At 48.5% G+C, this 14,168-nt stretch overlaps 1 protein-coding gene across 1 annotated transcript; it reads right to left on the bottom strand.

Moving 5' to 3' along the window:
• Positions 1-3,042: 3,042 nt before the first annotated feature.
• Positions 3,043-12,924, bottom strand: LOC130491479 (chymotrypsin-like elastase family member 2A). Its single transcript, XM_056865224.1, has 7 exons — positions 12,882-12,924; positions 11,500-11,588; positions 8,207-8,304; positions 6,708-6,836; positions 5,680-5,816; positions 4,372-4,517; positions 3,043-3,204 (listed from the first exon to the last, which is right to left on the bottom strand). Exons 1-7 carry the CDS (start codon positions 12,922-12,924, stop codon positions 3,043-3,045), a joined length of 804 nt encoding a protein of 267 aa, XP_056721202.1.
• Between the last annotated feature and the right edge of the window lie 1,244 nt (positions 12,925-14,168).

The following is a 14,168-nucleotide window of genomic DNA, read 5'->3' as shown; positions in this document are numbered from 1 at the left end:
TCCTCTTTGCCTTGAAATACAGGTTTCTTCAACAGGCCATTTTGGTACAGAGGGAGAAGTCTTTCATGGATTCCCAAAGAAGCGCCTGGATCCCAAAAGAAGTCCCGGAGCTTTGTTTGGGGTGGGCGTCCCCTCTTTGTCCTTGGTTTCTCCTCGAGGGAACCTTCTGCACACTCCGTTGTTTCACTCTCAGCTTTCTTGCTGCCCTTCTGCATATTTGGCTTCTAGGCTTCAGCTCTGCAGACGGCTTTAACCGATTAATTGTCAGGGCTGCGCCATCTCGAACCTCAGAAATTACAGGGGTTTGTGAAGGGTGCTCCGTACGATTTACCAGAGGTGCGCTTCCCTTCCCGCTCCTACTGTTCCCACGTCTGCTACAGGAAAGCTGTGTCACTTAAGCCAGGTTAAGGTTGCTGTTTACACAGACTCCTGAATTTTAAAAAGCGGGCCTTTTGCTGGGGGAATGCACTCTGCATTATCATCTCTTGTACTATTAAATTTTCTGCATTTATATGCAATCCAAAGTTTTTTATTATTATTTACACATTGTACCCAGGGACTGTATATGTTCTGTAATTCCTCCCAAGGCAGGGGAAAATAGTATAAAATTTAATATTGAGTACAGTATCTCACATATTAATAATACATAATCTTTATTTTTTTTTTAAATAAGAAGAGCTGGTTTTTATACCCGGCTTTTATTTACCTTTAAGGAGTCTCAAAGTGGCTTCCAGTCGCCTTCCCTTCCTCTCCCCACAACAGGCACCTGTGAGGTAGGTGGGGCTGAGAAAGTTCGGAGAGAACTGTGACTAGCCCAAGGTCACCCAGCAGGCTTCATGTGGAGGAGTGGGGAATCGAACCCGGTTCTACAGGTTAGAGTCTGCCGCTCTTAACCACTACACCATGCTGGGGATTTTGGGGATTGCAGGTGTTTAGCCAGCATCCGAAATACATGGGGAAAATATGCAAAAATGTGTGAGGAGAGTGAGGTGACCACAGATGGTCAGAAAATGGAAGTGTAATCCTAGCAAAGCCCCAAAGTAGTCGGCAGGGTGACCGCGAGGAAACAGCCCTGCGTAAACGGCCCTAGTGTGTTCTTAGCATCTCTGCTGAAAGCTCCCCAAGAGTAAAACCAAAGAGTTACAGATAGAAGCCCATGACTGCAGAGTGTTGGTTACTTTATTGATGTTTTTTTTCCTTTTGTTCGTTCCACAGCTGGTTTCATTATGGATGATGTCGCCAGCCGGATCTCTCTGTTCCATAGTGCTCTGTGGGTTAATAGCTTTGCATCACCTATGGAGCATTTAAAAGAGAGAAAGGAAAAAGTGATATTTATTGAGTGATTTGCTTCATTTATACCCTGCTTTTCTCCCAGCGGGGACTCAAAGTGGCTTATATCATTCTTAACCACAAGAACGCATTAAGCTGCCTTATACTGAATCAGATCCTCGGTCCATCAAAGTCAGTATTGTCTTCTCAGACCGGCAGCGGCTCTCCAGGGTCTCAGGCAGAGGTCTTTCACATCACCTACTTGCCTAGTCCCTTTAACTGGGGATGCTGGGGATTGAACCTGGGACCCTTCTGCATGCCAAGCGGATGCTCTACCTCTGAGCCACAGCTCCTCCCCTAGCTATCAGGCTTTTAGTGGCATTTAAACACATGAACACATGAAGCTGCCTTATACTGAATCAGACTCCTGGTCCATCAAAGTCAATATTGTCTACTCAGACCGGCAGCAGCTCTCCAGGGTCTCAGGCAGACATCTTTCACATCACCTACTTGCCTAGTCTCTTTAACTGGAGATGCTGGGGATTGAACCTTCTGCATGCCAAGCAGATGCTCTACCACTGAGCCATGGCCCCTTCTTCCGTCCGCCATCTTTTTTACTCACAAGAACCCTGTGAAGTAGGTTAGGCTAAGAGTGTTCCTTACCCGTATTCTGTACTGCGGGTGTCCCCAAACCTTTTTAAGCCTGTGGCCACTTTTGGGATTCTGACAGGGCGGTGGGTGCCACCAAGAAAAGGCTGCTGCAGGGGGTGGAGTCAGATACAGAATGGCTGCCAGAGAAGGCATAGCCAACCACACAATGTCAGGGAGTGAGGTTACGCATAACTCTAGTAGTGACTCCGACATTTCAGACAGAAGCGGTGCTTAAAAGGATGCCTCCTAAAATACACACTGTAAAACCGTGAAGACCCTTGTGCTATGGGGGCCGCTGTCACTGAAGCAATCAGATTGCCACTGGCCACTCCCGGGCAAAAAGCCCCACCTGGCCCTGGCCCCCTTTCTCAAAATACTCGGCGGGCACTACGAAACATGTCTGTGGGCACAGCGTTTGGGACTAGGGTTGCCAGGTCCCTCTTCACCACCGGCGGGAGGTTTTTGGAGCCGAGCCTGAGGAGGGCAGGGATTGGGGAGGGGAGGGACTTCGATGCCATAGAGTCTGATGGCCAAAGCGGCCATTTTCTCCAGGTGAACTGATCTCTATCGGCTGGAGTTCAGTTGTAATAGCTGATCTCCAGCTAGTACCTGGAGGTTGGCGACCCTATTGGGGACCCCTGCTGTACTGGATGGCTTCCCAGCACCACAGCGGGCAGATGGGCAAAGCTTGACAGGTCCTAGGTAGATGTGAATTTCCTGCATTGGGCAGGGGGTTGGACTTAACCCTCGTTGTCCCTTCCAACTCTATGATTCTAGGGAGTGTAGCTGGGTCCTAGCAGGAAGGTAGTTCTCCCCATCTCTTGAAGGTTTTTTTGCAGCCAGGCGCTTAGGGAGGGGCTGTGGCTCAGTGGTAGAACATCTGCTTGGCATGCAGAAGGTCCCAGGTTCAATCCCGGGCATTTCCAGTTAAAGGGACTAGGCAAGTAGGTGATGTGAAAGACCCCTGCCTGAGACCCTGGAGAGCCGCTGCCAGTCTGAGCAGACAATGCTGACGTTGATGGACTGAGGGTCTGATTCAGTAAGAGGCAGCTTCATGTGTTCATGTCTTGACATTACACCTATTTGAACTCCTAAGGAACAGCCCACCCCGAGCGACACGCCTCAAGAGTTTACCTGAGCGATCCAGTCGTTGAAAGCAGAGACTCGAGTGAAAACGGAAGGCTTGCGGACGTAGTTGCATCCCAGAGAGGAGCCGAAACTGACCACCCCGTGCACCTCCCACTTGTTGCCGGATTTGCAGTTGAGCGGACCGCCGGAGTCCCCCTGCAAGCAAAGAGAGTTCAGTGTCGCTTGTGGAAAACAATCCCTTTGGGCCCATCGCATCTGAACAGCAGAACTGCTTGCACCAAGGCAGAAAGCCCCCCCCCCGAATCTGATAAGGCAGCCCCCCCCCCAAAGTGGTGCTCGAGATAGGGATGCCAGCTCTGGGTTGGGAAATACCTGGAGATTTTTTGGGGGGTGCCTGAGTAGGCAGTGTTTGGGGAGGGGAGGAACTTCAATGCGGTAAAGTCCAATTGCCTTTTCTCCAGGTGTTTTCTATTGGCTGGAGATCAGTTGTAAAAGCAGGATTACCAATTCCTAAGGTTGCCAGGTCCCTCTTCGCCACCGGCGGGAGGTTTCGGGGAGGAGCCTGATGAGGGCGGGGTTTGGGGAGGGGAGGGACTTCACTGCCATAGAGTCCAATTGCCAAAGCGGCCCTTTTCTCCAGGGGAACTGATCTCTATCGGCTGGAGATCAGTTGTAATAGCGGGAGATCTCCAGTTAGGATCTGGAGGTTGGCAACCCTACCAATTATGCCTATTATTTGCACACTGCCAAAGGATGACAATTGGACCCCCTTTTGAGTTTGATAAGATGGAGCAAAAACTAGGGAGGCCAACTATGGTAACACACCTTTGCTGCTCTCGGCCGTAGGTCTGGTGGAGCATCTCAGTCCTCCTTGTTGGAGGACACTTGGATACATTTCAAAACCAGAGGAGAAATGTACCAGACTCAAACCATGCCCAGAAAATCATTAGCGCAAAACTGGTTCTTGGGCACGCTCTAGCCCTGTAAATGAACGTGGGCTTCCTAGTTGCAGATTTGGGCATGCCTTCCTTCCAAAGGGAGCCCCGTGGCACAGAGTGGTAAGCTGCAGTACTGCAGTCCAAGCTCTGCTCACGACCTGAGTTCGATCCTGACAGAAGTCGGTTTCAGGTAGCCGGCTCAAGGACGACTCAGCCTTCCATCCTTCCAAGGTCGGTGAAATGAGTACCCAGCTTGCTGCTGGGGGTAAAGGGAAGATGACTGGGGAAGGCACTGGCAAACCACCCTGTAAAAACAAAGTCTGCCTAGTAAACGTTGGGATGTGACGTCACCCCATGGGTCAGGAATGACCTGGTGCTTGCACAGGGGACCTTTACCTTCCTTCCAAAACCAGATGGTACTCACATTGCAGCTAGAGATGATGCCATCGCCGCCCGCGCAGACCATGTTGGTTTTCACTGAGTTGCCCCACCAGTTAGACTGGGAGCAAGTTGCATGATTCACCACGAGCAGGCGGCCCTGCTGGAGGACTTTGGGGGATGCGCCGTTGGCTGTGAAGAGTAAAATACCAAGAGACTTTAGGTCCAGACAAGCAAGATGGAGGGGTAGGGTTGCCAGCTCCGGGTTGGGAAATACCTGGAGATTTTGGGGGCGGAGCCTGAGGAGGGCGGGACTTGGAGAGGGGAGGGACTTCAATGCCACAGAGTCCAATTGCCAAAGCGGCCCTTTTTTCCAGGGGAACTGATCTCTATCGGCTGGAGATCAGTTGTAATAGTGGGCGATCTCCAGCCACCACCTGGAGGCTGGCAACCCCGATGGAGGGGTAGCCATCAATTTCCTCCGCATGCAAATAGCGGCTCTCTGGTTTACCATTTCAGGCTGGGAAGGCTGCACATGGGAAAGGCTTGGACATCTTCTCACGGTGCAACTGTGGTCCTGATCCAAATCAGGGCTGCGCACACCCGGGAATTCAGTTCTGAGCATGGAACTCCCGGGGAAAGTCCCGGTGGAAAGGACTGGGGAGGACCTACCACGGGTTTGCAAGGACTTTGTAATTGGTGGGTTAGGCTGAATTTGGTGGTCTTGGGTGGAAGCCAAATTTCAAGATGTACCAAAGGCTGCCATGAAGACAGTGCTTGGCTCTTGTGGTCCTTTCTTTCATGCCCAGAAATGCCGATCGCCACTTTGGGGTCAGGAAGCGATTTTCCTCCAGGCCAAATTGGCCAGGGATCCTGGAGGGTTTTTTTTTTTTTTTTTTTTGCCATCTTCTGGGCAAGGAGTAGGGGTCACTGGTAGGGTTGCCAGCTCCGGGTTGGGAAATACCTGGAGATTTGGGGGGCAGAGCCTGAGGAGGGCAGGGTTTGGAATGGGGAGGGACTTCAATGAGTCCAATTGTCAAAGGGGCCATTTTCTCCAGGGGAACTGATCTCTGTTGGCTGGAGATCAGTTGTAATAGTGGGAGATCTCCAGCTAGCACCTGGAAGTTGGCAACCCTAGAGGGGGAGATAGTTGTGAATTTCCTGCATTGTGCAGGGGGTTGGACTAGATGACCCTGGAGGTCCCTTCTAACTCTACTATTCTATGAGTCTGCCCTACAGTCTGTTGCTGTACTCAGTGAACTGTTTACCACGGGGCAAGGGAAAGCGCCACAACTAGACAGTGCCGATGAAATGAAGAAAGAAGGACAATGAAAAAACAAGGTCAACCTCTTACTTTGCAGTCTTCCCCAGCCTGTCACATAACAAGCAAAGTTTCCGGGCAAGATGTTGTTGGCTGGGGGCAGGCACGCCGGCTGGATTTTGTCGCTCGGGGTGACGTGTTGCGAAAGTTTGATCAGCGCGATGTCATTCCTAGTTTCAGTAGGGAGAGAAGGACAGAGTATTGCATACACTCCGAGGTATGCTGCTTCCCATCCCCTTTTCCAGTCACTGTCCTTATTCTGACGTTTTCACATAAATGCATGCATATGAAATGCATATGATTTTAGGGGTGGAGCTTGAGGAGGGCGGGGTTTGGGGAGGGACTTGTGGGGTATAATGCCAATAGAGTCCACCTTCCAAAGTTGCCTTATGGACTATTGAAGAAAATATATTTATACATACCTTTGTGGATTATTGAAATACTATTGTATATAGTTGTATGTTTGTCCTTTTCCACTATTGTATGCATTGATTACATTTTGATGTTTCACTTATTTGTGTTGTATTAATTACAGCCTAAGATTCCTGCACTACTTTCCTTATCTTTGATATTAGTGCAGAGGTGTTGATTTTGACTTACCCACTGGAGGTTGGCATCCCTAGTGCTAGCACTTGGCAATCTCTCACAAAGGGTGAAAACGCACGGTCGCTTTAGCCTCTTTTATTCCTTGTTCTAGCTGGGATTCAGCCAGGATCAAACACATTCGCCAAACGTGCATTTGATCCTGGCTGAATCCTGGCTGAAACAGGGAATAAAGGAGGCTAAAGCGACCGTGCGCTTTTGCCCAAAGACATCATGAGAAATGGTGCGTGCTGAAAGCGCGCAATCCAATCTGCAGGGTGCATGAATGTGGGGTACACTATTGAACCATGTGCATTAAGTAAAACATAACACTGCAAGAATTCCAACTCGAGACCAAACAATTCTGGCAACCAACTCAGAGGTCAATTTGGGGGAGGGAGCCAGCCCTTTCCTTCCCTCCTGTTTTGCTGGCAAACTTAATCTCTAATCCTCTGTTCAAAGAAAAGCTGTCCAAATACCCGTTGGAAAGCTTGCTCGAGTCCCATTTGGGGTGCACCACGATCTTTTGGGCAGAGACTGTGAGCGATCCTTTCTCGCTGACGGTGAGGTCATACTTCCCGAGCTGTACGCGGTAGGTCCGAGAGGAGCTGGAGAAAGCCAAGGGAGAAAAGTCGTGAGAAATTAGGCAGGTCTGCTCCGGGCATCTGAACTCAGAACTATGAGAAATCCTTTTCTGCCTGGGTCCCTGCCGCTGATGACTTCAGCTATGCAGAATCAAGCCAGCTCTTGTCTGTGTAGTTCCCTGGTGGCTTCTTTTTCTCGTCACCCTGGAACATGACAATTGGAACTGACGGAGCTGATCTGCTTATTGTGTTTCACCATTTGGCCTTACAATTCGATGAACGGCTCCTTTGTTGTATTTAGCGTTACCAAGCTGCAGGGAGGGCCTGGAGATTTCTCCTGGATTTACAGCCAATCTCCAGACTATCGAGATCGGTTCCCCTGGAAGAAATGGCAGCTTTGGAAGGCAGATTCGTTGGCGTCCCATCGCCACTGAGTTTCCTTCCTACCCTAGACTCTGGCCTGCCCAGGCACGACCCCCAAATCTCCAGGAATTTCCCAAGCTAGAATTGGCAACCCTGGTAATCATCCCATTATCTCTACCACTCCACATCTCATCGTTCACAAGTTAGGAGAGAATCTTCACAATGGGAAGTGCAATTGCTTAGTTTTGCATGGATCAGGGATAGGGTTGCTGGCTCCGGGTTGGGAAATACCTGGAGATTTTCGGGGGTGGAGCCTGAGAAGGGCGGAGTTTGGGGAGGGGAGGGTAGAATGCCATAGAGTCCACCTTCCAATGCGGCCCTTTTCTCCAGGTGAATTGATCTCTATCGCCTGGAGATCTGTTGTAATAGCAGGAGAACTGCAGCCTCCACGTGGAGGTTGGCAACCCTAATCACAGAACACGGAAATTTGCTTATGACATAAAGGTCAAACTAATCATGTTTGGGGAAAATTAGCCCCCAAAAGTTTCTTGAGTGGATCTGATCTGTCCAATGGGCAAAAAATATCTGAAAAGCTAGCAATCCAGAAAGGACAAAATCTTACATCTTTTGGTGCACCGTTTTAAAAAAACGAACACACCCCAGAATTCGGTCTCTCACCTCCAGCATTTTTGTGTGGATATTGAAGTGGTGTTTGAAGAAGGGTAATTCTGACTCAACTAGGGGTGCCAACTCCAAATCAGGAAGTACCTGGAGATTTTTTTGGGGGGGGGGGTGGATCCTGGAAAGGGCAGGGTTTGGGGACGGGCCTCAGTGGGGTACAAGGCCATAGAGTCCAGCCCCCAAACTAGCCATTTTCTCCAGGGGAACCGATCTCTTTCATTTGGAGATCCGTTGTAATTCCAGATCTCCAGGTCCCACCTGGTGGTTGGCAACCCTAGACCCAACTGCATTTGGCATTTTTCTAACTTTCCCCAAGTTTCAGCATTGCTTTCTGGCCCAGATTTGCATACCTGATGCAGTGAGCCGCCGTCATGACCCAGTTGGTAGCAATGAGGGTCCCCCCGCATGTGTGATGCCAGTTGCCATTGGAACTGTATTGGAGAGAGGCCTAGAAATGACAGAAATCATATGTGGTCAGCCTTGAAAGGTGAGTATATGACAATATTTATTTAGCTACCAGCATGGTGTAGTGGTTAAGAGTGGTGGGTTGGAGCGGTGGACTCTAATCTGAAGAACCGGGTTTGATTCCCCACTCCTGCACATGAGGAGGCTAATCTGGAGAACCTGGTTGGTTTCCCCACTCCTCCACATGAAGCCAGCTGGGTGACCTTGGGCTAGTCACAGCTCTCTTAGAGCTCTCTCAGCCCCACCTACCTCACAGGGTGTCTGTTGTGGGGAAGGGAAGGGAAGGGAAGGGAAGGGGGTTGTAAGCCAGTTTGATTCTTCCTTAAGTGGCAGAGAAAGTCGGCATATAAAAACCAACTCTTCTTCTTCTATTTATACTACTCTTTTCTCCCTAATGGGAATCCACGGTAGTTTACGTAGGGTTGCCAGGTCCCTCTTCGCCACCAGCAGGAGGTTTTTTGGGTGGAGCTTGAGGAGGGTGGGGTTTGGGGAGGGGAGGGACTTCAATGCCATAGAGTCCAATGGCCAAAGCAGCCATTTTCTCCAGGGGAACTGATCTCTATCGGCTGGAGATCAGTTGTAACAGCAGATCTCCAGCTAGTACCTGGAGGTTGGCAACCCTAAGCTTACAACATTCTTCACGTCTCCCTCTTCTCCTCACAACAACAACCCTGTGATGTAGGTGCAATGAGAGACAGAGGGAATAGAGGAAGGTTACCCAGCAAGCTTCCATGGCAGAGTGGGGATTTGAACCTTGGTCTCCCAGATTCGAAGAGCCCCGTGGCGCAGAGTGGTAAGCTGCAGTACTGCAGTCCAAGCTCTGCTCACGACCTGAGTTCGATTTTGACAGAAGTCGGTTTCAGGGAGCCGGCTGAAGGTTGACTCAGCCTTCCATCCTTCCAAGGTCGGTAAAATGAGGATCCAGCTTGCTGGGGGTAAAAGGAAGATGACTGGGGAAGGCACTGGCAAACCACCCCATAAACAAAGTCTGACTCTGCCTCGTAAACGTCGGGATGTGGTGTCACCCCATGGGTCAGGAATGACCCGTTGCTTGCACAGGGGACCTTTACCTTTTTTATTCCCAGATCCAAGTTTTTTTTTTTAAGAATTTCATTTCTTTCAATAAAAATAGAAACAGAAATAGAAAATAGGAAAATACAGAAAAAATAGAAAAGAATACAAAACAATACAAAAGAATTTCTGGGTGGGCACAGAAAAATATTAGCAACATCAAGAATAAGCTAGCAAGTAAAAATCTAAGAGGACCATATATTAAGAGGGTAGAAACATGGCATAATACAGTTTTCAAGTAGGATAGAAAAATAATGGTATGTCTGCGGTAATCGTATCAAATTTTTGTATGTCCCAGATCCAAGTTTGACTCTCTTAACCACTATACCACACTTTCTTCTCTGAGCACTGCACCCAAATCACATGGCCACCAAATTCAAACGGAGGGGCCGTAGCTTCACATTTTTAGGTCTGAGCCCAAACAAACTGGCTATGGGTATTTGACAACCGACGACGGTTGGCTTTGACATTTCATTTCAGTATTTGAAATCTGACAGACTGTATTTGACAGCCCCTGGTAGTCGATGTGCTATAATATTTAATCGCATTATGAGTTTTGCTGTCTCGATTCGCATGAGAACCATTGTTCTGGTTTTCGCCTGTCAGACTAATGGGTAGGCAGGAGCTTGACGAAAGAAGATTAAATGTTCCTTAATTGCTTGGGAATATTTTTCTCCATGGCCTGGAAATCTCTCCCCCTCCTCCCCCAGCCTTGGGGAAGAGTTGTTAATCAAAGTAGTGGGAAGAACAGAGAAACAGTTCATGTATAATGAAAATAGGGGCAGAGCTAGGAGTTTCACCAGACTGGGAGCCAGAGGAGGTTTTTATATGAACTTTCTCTACCTTTTATGGAGAATCAAACTGGCTTACAATCTCGTTCCCTTCCTTTTCCCACAACAGACACCTTGTGGGTAGGTGGGGCTGAGAGAGTTCAGAGAACTGTGACTAGCCCAAGGTCACCCAGCAGGCTTCATGTGGAGGAGTGGGGAAACCAACCCAGTTCACCAGATTACAGTCCACCGCTCTTAACCACTACACCACGCTGCCTCCTTACCAAGACACCGTACCAAGACCCTATGAATCAGTGTCTCCAAAATGTCCTATCGTTAGCATCCTTGCTCAGGTCTTGCAAATGGAGGGCCATGGCTTCCTTTATAGAGTCAATCCATTTCTTGTTGGGTCTTCCTCTTTACCTGCTGCCTTCAACTTTTCCTAGCATGATTGTCTTTTCCGGTGACTCTTGTCTTTGCATAATGTGACCAAAGTACAATAGCCTCATTTTAGTCATTTTAGCTTCTAAGGTTGAGGCTTGATTTGATCTAGAACCCACTGATTTGGGTTTTTTTTTGGCTGTCCACGGTATCCGTAACACTCTCTTCCAACACCACATTTCAAAGGAATCTACTTTCTTCCTGTCAGCTTTCTCCTTTGTCCAGCTTTCACACCCATACATAGTAATAAGGAAGACTATGGCATGAATTAACTTGATCTTGGTTGCCGGTGACATACCCTTACACTTAAGAATCTTTTCTAGCTCCTTCCTGGCTGCCCTTCCCAGTCTCAATCTCCTTCGGATTTCTTAGCACAACTACCGGTATATTAAGCTATGACCGCGTTTTGGAAGCGGCATGCAATCTACACTAAAAAAACACAGATTTATATTTTAAAATAACATGCTGCACTAGAACCCAGGCCGGGACTCAGCGGATAGGTTGCGAAACTGTTAAGCGGCGAGAACCCTCAGGTTACAACTCAGGTTGCCAAATTTTGTGCTGTCTCTATGAAGCTTCGTAGACTTCTGCTAGAATGATGTTATTGGCACTTACGGCACTTTTTTCTACACCATCCACTTTTATGTAAAGTGTTCTTAAAATTTATATAAATATGTCTCATTTTTTAACGCTTTTTTATATTGTTCATGCAAGATTTATTGTTGTATAGTTTTTACTGGTCTGATTGACTGTACCTATTATTATTATTATTATTATTATTATTATTTATGCTGCTGCACTAGAAATGTAAGATCTCTGCATACTTTGTATCCAGCAAATCACAAGGAAAAGGGGAAGGAACCCCCTTTTGCTAGGACTGAGAGATAGCAACTTACCTGCCAGGGCCAACTGTTGGGTCTGACCGCTTCTCCCCCCACAACTCTGGAGAGGTTGGGCTGGTAGGCTGGGACCCCACAGCCCAAAGCTGCAAATATCACAAGACACAATGGGGCACTGTGGTGATCTGAGGGATCTAAGTGTGACACCTATGTACAAAGCATACTGTTGCAAATTTGGGTTATACGAATGGTCTTTTCTCTCTAGGTTTGGTCCCCCTCCCACCCCACTCCCGGTAATTATCTCTGGTGGCTGCCACTGGAATTTAGGGACTGAAAAGAACATGTTTTCCCCATCTGGAATAAGGCAGAGTTGGCGACACTCGCCTGTCTGTGCCAGCAAAGTAACATTAAACGCCCGAGGCGCAATGGGAAACGACAACATTTCTCGGTGTTTCCTGGTATATATTAACAGCCTCTCTTTCACAGGTCTGCAAGAGCTTCCCTGCGACATTTCAAGTGGCCTACAAAATCAAAGGTGGCAGACAGAACGGAGTTACGGGTGGTCAACGAACGGCACAGGTGCTACAAGTTGCCAAGTGGCAAGGGTGAGTTTTTTGGACTTTCTCGGCACAATCATCTCACTCCCGACTGAACGACTCTCCTTTTTGCGACTGTTTCTCCCTTTCTGCAACTATTCTTGACAGCCACCGTGCCCTATTCCTGTGCAGGTAGAATATGCACCAGGATGCTATCTAACCAACCAACAGTCCATCCATGCTAGCACTCCCAGATAGATTAGCAGGATCAGGTCGCACTCCATCTTGTCCAGAACTGAGTCTCCAACAGCAGGCAGAGGGATGGCCCGAGAAGCAGAGCATGATGGAGAAGAAGAAGAATAGTTGGTTTTTATATGCCGACTTTCTCTATCACTTAAGGCAGAATCAAACCGGCTTACAATCACCTTCCCTTCCCCTCCCCACAACAGACACCCTGTGAGGTAGGTGAGGCTGAGAGAGCTCTAAGACAGCTGTGACTAGCCCAAGGCCACCCAGCTGGCTTCTTGTGTACGAGTGGGGAAACAAATCCAGTTCACCAGATTAGCTTCCGCTGCTTATGTGGAGGGAGTGGGGAAACTATCCCAGCTCTCCAGAACAGAGCCCACCCCTCCAAACCACCGCTCTTAACCACTACACCCCACTGGAGGTGCTGCTTGGATAGGACACAGGTATACTACCTCTGTCCAAGAAGGTTCAGTGTTTCACTAGCACTGCTAATAACTATTGGTCAATCGAGCCTCCAGAAATTTCCCTCTAATCTTTTTTTTTTAACCCATTTCTGGTAGGAGTAAGCTTCTTATGGTGGTAACCAATTCCGGAAGCTAATTGCATACTGCATTAAAAATAATATTTCCTCTTGCTCGTGATATGTTGGAATCGTACCCGCAGTGGCCAACCCAAGAACAGCAAAGAGGACCCGGATCATGGTCGAGCGCAGGAGTGCTAAGAACACCACTCTCTCTCTCCAGATGCTTTATATCCTCGGAGAGTTTATCAGAGCCCAGGTTGTCATCATCATTCTGGAAACGTTTAACACCAAGCCTTGGCTTATTGTATGCTGATAGGCACATTTCCAGCTCCACCTTCCACGGGCGTGCCAAATTTGCTGATAGGTAGATCATACACCTGCTTATTTTCTCACCTGAAGGCTATTTTTAGGGGGTGGAAAGGGCCATCAAGTCGCAGGCAACTTACGGTGACCCCCCCCCCCACAGGGCTTTCAAGGGAACAGATGAGCAGAGGCAGTTTGCCATTGACTACTTCTGCTTAGTGACCCCCGACAGCCTTGGTGGTCTCTCCCAGGTCCAACCTTGCTTGGCTTCAAGATCTGACGAGATCAGGCTAGCCTGGGCCATCTAGGTCAGGGTGAACGACACCATATTTGGATTCCCAGATGTTTTCTTTTGCTTGCAAAAAGCAGCATGGAGAGGGGTCATATGGATCAGGGCCATAGGTCAGGGTTCCGCTCCCTTAACTTTTTCCCTCAGTCGCTTTCCTCTTTTCACCTTGCTCCCTCCTAGGTATACATTGCCAAAGGAAAGGCAGTTAAGGAGATAAATGTCCCAGCTGCACCAGAGCAAGGTAGCAGGCAACTTGGACCTCACAGCAGGAAAATAGGAGATGTTTTGGTCCTTTTCCAATACCACGTGCAGCATTCCCACAACTTCCTTAAATTACTTCCTTTTTGCTATCAGACTCCGCAAGGTCTTTAAGGCTTTAATTTGTGCTTAGATAGGAAAGCAGGCATTCTGAGCATGTGTGTGTGTCCGTTTTCTGGCTTTACGAAAGACTGGCACAGTGCCGCTGCCGCACCTTTCTGCTTTCACATGCCACCTCAGAACCTGATTCCCCACCACCACCACGAAACCTCGGACTTTGCTCAATGGTTCTCAAACTGAGATTCACGGCCAAAAAGTCCTGAGCTTATCACAGGTGGGTTGCGAAGCCAAGACAGAGAAAGGTGGACGGGGTTGGCCGGGACAGAAACCTCTGTGACGCTAGGCAATAAATTTGGGGTTACCTCTAGAATTAGAAGTGGTTGCCATTGAAGGAGAAAACTAGCCTAGCAGCCTTTGGCCTCTCACATCCAACTCAAGAATGGTCCAGAAACTCTTTTGAAAGCGAATTCCACAACCAAACGGAGAGCCAGTGGCTGTCTCACACCCCCAC

Source organism: Euleptes europaea, chromosome 19 (genome assembly GCF_029931775.1).
Source record: "Euleptes europaea isolate rEulEur1 chromosome 19, rEulEur1.hap1, whole genome shotgun sequence".
In the NCBI taxonomy this organism is placed as follows: Eukaryota; Metazoa; Chordata; class Lepidosauria; order Squamata; family Sphaerodactylidae; genus Euleptes; species Euleptes europaea.
Note: the sequence above shows the minus strand (reverse complement) of the source record. Positions and strands in the feature narration are given on the sequence as shown.